This window comes from Gavialis gangeticus, unplaced genomic scaffold (assembly GCF_001723915.1).
Source record: "Gavialis gangeticus isolate Ggan-Ray unplaced genomic scaffold, GavGan_comp1, whole genome shotgun sequence".
Lineage (NCBI taxonomy): Eukaryota > Metazoa > Chordata > Crocodylia > Gavialidae > Gavialis > Gavialis gangeticus.
The window spans coordinates 50,003,973-50,011,532 of record NW_017728994.1 but is presented as its reverse complement, the minus strand read 5'-3'; the positions used below and the strand labels follow the sequence as shown (position 1 = coordinate 50,011,532).

General features: G+C 44.5%; 1 protein-coding gene across 1 annotated transcript in view; it reads right to left on the bottom strand.

The window, feature by feature from the left end:
• Positions 1-7,560, bottom strand: part of LOC109287189 (VPS10 domain-containing receptor SorCS3) — a 541,768-nt gene that overhangs the window by 44,990 nt on the left and 489,218 nt on the right. Inside the window, exons 22-23 of the mRNA XM_019502155.1 lie at positions 5,130-5,263; positions 1,196-1,319 (exon numbers count right to left, since the gene is read on the bottom strand). Of these exons, the coding sequence (XP_019357700.1) occupies positions 1,196-1,319; positions 5,130-5,263 (258 nt within the window). The remainder of the gene's footprint in view (positions 1-1,195; positions 1,320-5,129; positions 5,264-7,560) is intronic.

The following is a 7,560-nucleotide window of genomic DNA, read 5'->3' as shown; positions in this document are numbered from 1 at the left end:
ATATATAAAAATAAAAGCATCATAAAAGAAAAAAAAGAATTAAAATTAAGCTTTTAGGTGCTTCACGCTGCCTAGCTACCAAATCTTCTCTTCCTTCATCTTTAGATTTGGGCAAACTCTGTATCGTTCTTTAGAAACAACATTGATAGCCATCATCTGTGCCAAAAACACTGGAGTCAAAAGAGGAGCTTCACAGCTAAGATCGGATGCTAAAAAGATCACAGCTACTGGAGTTGTAGTAGATTCAGCTAGGCCTAGACAAGGGCCAGGAAGGGGATACCTATCTTCCACTCCAGTTCACATTCTCTTGGCTTCAGTTTTATTCCAGAAACCAATGACGAACTCCAGTGGTTTCCCAGAACTGCATACTTCCTTTAGCCAAATACAGTATTATTTAAATTTGCTAATGGTCAGGTTGTGCGTTATTAAATCGGATCAGCAGATTATTAAAACCTGCTGTTTCACAGCTATGCAATCAATAAATAACCCATTTAGCAGGTTGTTAAATCTTAAAGTATAGCTGTCTGGTGGCCACATGGGCATTTATTTAACTTGCAATTATTGAAACGAGACACGTTCAGCGCAATCTCAATTACCTGAAAGCTGCTGTATCTCAAAACCTTATCTGAACAAGGTCACATCGCTGACAGTAGCTGGTAATAATTGGATGAGGGTAATGGAGGGAGGCCCAGAGGGATAAGTCCATGATGCCTTAAGGAAATCCTCTCCAAATCCTGGACCAGGGAACTGGAAAAGCTAAAAGGAGGTCTTCCGGAAACCAAGGGCAGGATCTGTATTGTGCCCAGTGCACGGTGGGATTCATTGAGTATAATGTGGACTATACTGTAGTCCAACACATACCTCATAAACGCAAAGATGTAATACCTTGGGGTTAATTGTTCCCAGTACTCTGGGATGCAATAAAGTACAAACATGAGTCCAAGACCCAGAGATGGGGACAGACCTACTTCTAAAGAAGGTTAGCTAGATGGATTTGGATAATGCGCTTTTTCTCAATCGCTTCCTCCCTTTTGGGATTCTCCTCATATCAAACCTACTCTCAGGGCTTCTCCAGCCGTGAGAGATCTGGCCAACAGGTTTTGGATAATGAGGCTTGTTCTGCATTTGTTAGTGGTCTCTGGGAGACCCTCAGACCCTGTCTGCCCCGTCCTGTAGCTCTGCTGGCCAAGCATACCGTGTACTGCGATCTCCTTGGTGTCCTGGATGAGGGTGCTCCCCGCAGCGACCTGGACCGTGATGGTGTTCATCCCCTCGGCGGCAAACGTGTAGGAGATGCTGCTCTCCAGGCTGATAACGGGCTGCAAAAGCCAAACAAAAGCAATGACCGTGCAAACTGCATCTCACACCTGTTGGAGCACACGGTGCTGATATGCTCGTAGTGCTGCAGGATTAGGAGGAAGCTCTTTGGGCTGGCCGGCCGGCCCAGCGTCCTGAGCTTACCGGAAACCGTCTCTCCAGTGAGCTGAACAAAGCATTCACTCTAGTCCGGTGCAGTGAGGAGCACAATGTTCCTCCCTGCCCAGTACCACTGCTCTCACTTGATCAGGCTGTCCTCAGAGATGGGCTTGAACCACAGCTGGAATCCAGCTGTGAATTCCCTCTCAAATCTGGTGCTGGGCTTTAGTCTCGGCTCTGCCACCAACTTGTACAGATAACTTCAGCAAGTTGTTCCCTGCCTCCCTTTTCAAAGTAGGATCGTGCTATTAACCACGTGGGTTAAAGCTCTTTGTGACCTAAGAGTTGGAGGTTGCCACAATTCCTGAATACAGATGGGGGCCGAACCCCCGTGGCTCAGCCAAAGTCATGGAGGGAATCGAACACAGCCAGCAACTGAATGCAGATATCCTTTTCACTCTGACCACCTTCCACATCATCAAACCTCCCCGGGCTCTTATACAGTTACATTGAACCTCTCATGCTTTCCCTCCATGGGATGACCCGTTGAGTGAGGAGTCCTCTCCTATGGCTTTGGGTCACTTCTTTATTTCACAAAGGTGGCCGCTCAAGCTGGCTTAGCCTGCTATCTGTTTTCTTTCTTGCAGGCACCCAGGCCAGCCTGCTTGAGTAGCGCACAGGAGGTCTCCCAAGACATCATGAGTAAACAGATACACACACTCAAATCCCCAGGATGCTACCTTGCATGGAGTCAGAGCTACATGCATGCCAGATCAGCAAAGAACAGGGCCGTACAAGCCATAACGAACATGCCCAATTGTGCTAGTGGTGGCAGGCTGTGAATCCAAGCCAAAGCAGATACCAGCATCCCATTAAAACTGCCTTCGTTTCGTGCATGTCTGAGGGGGCTGGGTGCTCTATTATCATGGCTGATTTGACCTCTATCACAGAGCTTTAACATTCAGGCAGTTCCTTAGATTTAATGCAAGCATTGAAACCTGGAAACAAACTCTAAATTAAATCAAGTCGTTTAAGATACATTTGCTCAAATCTACTAGGCAACCAGAAACATTTATTAAACTGGACCTGTGTTAATCCAGGCAAGTTGGCCTTTGGGTAGAAGGCAATATTAGTGAATCAGCAATTACTGTAGGAGAGGGAGAAAATTTCTGTCCAGGATGGATTTAAAAGGGAAACCAGTTTGCAGCGATGACCTTTGTGTGTAGGGCAAAACGTGCAAAGCAGCACAGGACGTGGTAGATGCTGTGTGTGATGTCCATGGCTCTCATAGGAATGGAGATTCCCAGACTCTGGGAAATATGCCACATGTGCAGAGTTGGGCCTCAGGATTATAATTCCTCTGGGCTCGTCAGTGCCAAAAAGACCCAGTCGATGCCCCCCAGATGGTTGCTTAGATGGGCAGGGAAGACTGGACTGTTACCCATAGTGCTTCAGAGTCACAATGGTATAAACTCCAGGGAGAATAAGACACAGAAAAACAAGAGAAACATTCGCTGTTTCAGCGGAACACGTGAGAAAGTACTTGCAGAAACCCGGGCTCAAATCACAATCAGTCCTTTGCATCCTTTGCCCTAGTACCGGCCCCTGTCGTTGCTGTCACGCACGCCCAAGACAAACACAGCGGGGCTGTGCTGATGCTGCAGTTGTCTAAATCAGTTGTTATGCACCGTGCACCAGAGTTTTGGCAGGAGCACAGACGCTGCCACCGCTGCAGTCTCTGTATTCCCTTTTGCCATCCGCCAGCCTAATGCTGAGATGTAATGAGTCATTCTTTCCTGCACGTGCGTATTTGTAACACGGCCCGCTTTCAGAGGCAGGATGGTGAGGACAGACCAGCCCAAGGCAATGAATCAAAGCCCACAGTTAACTCTTTGGGGTTTTTTGTTGGTCTAGGAAAAAGGGACACAGGGCAGCGTTAAAAGAGCTCAATGAGATTAGCTACACCGATGACTCTCAATCGGGGTGCTGCGGCATCCTGGGGTGCCTCGAGATCCTTTCAAGCATGTACACAATGTTAGTACTGCCAGATGTGCGAACATGATTCACAAGATAAACCCAAAGATTTCAAATAGGTATCCATATTGTTAAGAAAATGCTGCTCTGTCATGGCCTTTCTGCGTTCTTTGGCAACAAAAGAATTGCTCTGTTACTTCTCTGTAGTTAAAAAAGGAGTGAAAACTAAGACTTGGCATTTTGCAATGGGTGTCCCAAGTCTAACAAAGCTGCCTTAAGTCTAAGAAGGTGAGAACCACTGAGAGAGATGAATCTTTATTGGTATTAAATCTTATTAGTGCCTTCCATCACCATCAGAAACCAATCACTTACAGGTCTAAGATGATCTCCGGACAGACAGTTATCTGATACCAGTATATCTCCTCTTGGCTCCATCTCCTCCCTCTTATTCTAAAAGTCTGAAATTTTATAGCCCACCTGCAATCTGATCTCCAGCTCTGAGGGGAAAAAAAGCTAAGGCACAGTTCTGCCCCTGCCATTTGCATCTGGCCTGGCTGTCCAAACCTGCATGTTGCTTGCAAAAATAGGTGTGTTTTTATGTTGAGAAAGTTTAACTTAGTTTACAATTGCAGTATGGATGATGAGTTGTAGTCTTCAACTTGAAATAATTAGTTGAGCTAAACTCAAGTGGGAGGATGTAGGACTGAATTCATTTGGTTACATCAAGGTAAAAACGACCATGTTTTGTCTCTACTAGGGCACACTGGGTGCATCTACATGTGCACTTTTGTACTAGGTTTAATGTGCATTACCTAAAGCACATTAATGAACGTGTAGATGTGCCCTGTGTTAGCTACCTTGATGTAAAATCACTTTTTCTGCGATGAACACATAGCGGGAGCCCATGTCTGCCCATGTGAATCTAGGATGTTGATGCTGATGTTACTAAAACTGCCTTCATAAATATTGATGGACACAAAACTGCAACCACATTATTGTCTGCATGAGTTACACCTGGAAAAAATGGAGGAGAGCATCTGAATGTGTTGCCCCACAGATCTCTCATGCAAATAACCTCCATTAAAGAGTCTTTCCCTGACACTCCCTTAACAGTATTTTTTATTTCAGTCTTCAGCAAAAGGACCCTCAGTAGTAGGCAACTGTTTTTCTTTGCCAATTCCTTGAGTGTCCACATAAGAGAAATGTCATTTGCATCTCTTATATGTACTCTGGACTACGAACAGAAGGCATGGACAGGCACAGACAATTCACTGGAAGCTTGGCTTAAATTTCTAGATAACGCCAGTTGTTTGAATAGGAACAGCTTTCAAGTGCTGTGTTGGACCCCAGCATTACATGCTGTATACCGGTATATAATGGACAAACTGATGATTATTTGAACACCAGCCGCTTTTAAATGCTGTGCTGAAACCCAGCATTATCCCATATACGGCGGTATGTAATTTTGTTAAGTTGCAAGTGAATGCCGGTAAATAACAGTGGTTGTCAAAGCACAGTAGTGCCAATAATAACCAGCTGGAAAAAAAAATATAATTATTCTTGCTAATTGCAACAAGGGGGATGGGGAACAATCACAAAGCATGAAGTTGAGATCCCATTCAGACTTTTTAGAAGCAGGAAATACCAAACCAAGCAAGGACAGCGTATCTTTGTTCCACTTTGTTCCCATCAAACCATCTGAGTGGAATAGATGCAAGGAGAGGGGTGGGGGATCTTACCTTCGTGCTGTTACCAAACCACCAGAAGTAGGTGAGCGTGCCGGACTGACTTGGCCACACCACGGCAGTAATGTTGACTTCCTTATTCCTGATGGCGACAAAGGGGACGCTGAGATGGACATGTTCCAGTGGACCTGTGGGAAATGACCAAATTATTACAGGGTTCCACATAAGATTCCCTTGCTCTGTATTTTTACAAATCTTCTCTTCTTATTGAAAGCAAGGGAGGTAATTAGAGAATCCAGCCCTTGGATATCTACTTAGAGTCGGATTTGGAGTGCTTCAAATGCATGTCTGTACCCTGATTTGAAGCGCTTCAAATTCAGAGCGTTTCAACACCTGCTGAAGGCCACCATCTTGTGTTGCATGTCATGTAACAATGCTTAGAAAATACTGACTTCCAGTCTCCACCCACATGAACTGTATCTTCAGATGAAAGGCTCCACATTTGACACCCACCTTCTGAGCCATGTTGGGCGAACAGAGTCTCCTTTGCATAATCAAATATATATTGTAGAGATGGACAAAAATCAACACCCTATGTTTTTGGTAAGGCCATCCATTATTGCTATAAATGAACATCAAGGAAAATAGGCATTGGAAGTGGTCCTACACCCATTTCTTATATCCACTCCCTGTTATTTTTATAGATCAGAGCACTATAGATCAAAATATTTCAAATGTTATTATTTTTTAACCAAACATTGCTGTAGTGCCTAGGATCGCCCATCATAGACCCGGATCCCGTTGTGTCACACATTGTACAAGCACAGAACAAAAGAGATGGTCCTTGCCACAAAAAAACATATATATCTCAGTAAGACAAGAGAAATCAGGTTGATACAGACAGACCAAGGGGAAAGGAGACAATGGAGGAAAGCAAGATGGACAGCAGCGGCACCATAGCAAAGGCCTTTTTGAAGGGGGACAAGCAAGTGGCTTTGCTCCTTTCCAGCATGGGGGGCAGCTCAGGAGACAGCTTGAAGGCGCTTGCTCAAAAATTTAATCCAAGAGTGATTGGTATTTATGTGCAATTAATAGTTGACAAGAATCTAGTTGGTTTTAACTGGTGTATGTGATAAAATCCCAGCTTGTTCCTACTCAAAATCCACTGGGAGCTTGTATTTATGTGGTCTGCATCTCAAAGAAAACTGCATGAGGTTGGCTGAGAATGGAAATGGGTGCTTTTTGACCAAACTTAGGACTTTGGGGACTCAGCTGATATCACTGGTATTTGTGGATTTTTTTTTCCTTTTCATCTTTGTCCTCTGATTATCCAAGGAACACTCCTCTGAAAAAAAATGTGTAGTGTCAAGAGAAAATGCTTAGCAAATAGGAAGCTGAACTTGCCTACAGATTGCTAAAAAAAAGTGGCAATCTGGGAAATATAGCAGCAGCAAAGAGCCCAAAATAACCTTAGCACTCACTCCCAGTGCATAACAATTAAGATTTTAGTTCTTCACCGAGGAGGGGAAAAAAAAGAAGAAAAAAAGAGAAATAGAGGAAGAGAAAGAAAACAGATGGAGAAAACACTAACATTTTTGCTTGAAATGCTAGGGGGTTTTTTCCATCTGCTTTTTTCCCTCCTCTTACCTCTTTCTGTGTCAGCAGAACTGAATTGTAATGGGTAATTAGGACACACCAGGTGGTCTGGGGTGTTGCTGAGCTTTTTTTGTTGGTGTTTTTCACAATATGGCAGCCAAACCCATAGGTATTACCAGGGAGCATGGGTGGCCTTTTGGAAAACTCACTTCTTATGGGATGTAGATACTAGACCACAGAAAACCAATGGAGGCAAAGCTCTACTTCGCCCTAGGCTTTCCAGTGTGCTGACCCCCATGCAGGAAAGGATACTTATTCGTAGATGTGAGGGGGAAAGGGGCACAAAAATATTCTGCTTATAATAAAGGTTCAACAGCCTGAGAAGCCTGCATGACCCCAATATGAAGGGACAATAAGAGGTGTCTAAGGATGGGGTAGACAAGGACAGACTGGTATAGCATCGCCAGCTGAGTCCCCACCTCGGGAGTCCTTGTCATCAATCCGCCATTGCTATAATAAAATTAAATAATCCCTGGGAAATGGGCTGTTATTACCAGCTCACCACGACTTTTGTTAGCTAATGGCCCAAGGTGAAGCCAAGAGCAGTTAACGCTCTAATAACCCGTTGTTAAATGGAGCCAGGATGGACATGGAGGGAATGACAAGCGCAATTAAAGCTTCAAGGGATATTAATTTCATCGTGCACGCAGCTCGGGATTTGAAAATGATGTTCTTCTCAGGTGCTCAGGGTATTTATAAGTAGGAGGAGAAGGCAGTTGATCTTCATGAATGCCATCAGGGACACAGTGTAAGGGGGTACATCAGAGTGCTGCTGGACCACTTGTACCATGTGGCCTAGTGGTCTGAGCACAGGCCAGAGAGCCTGGAT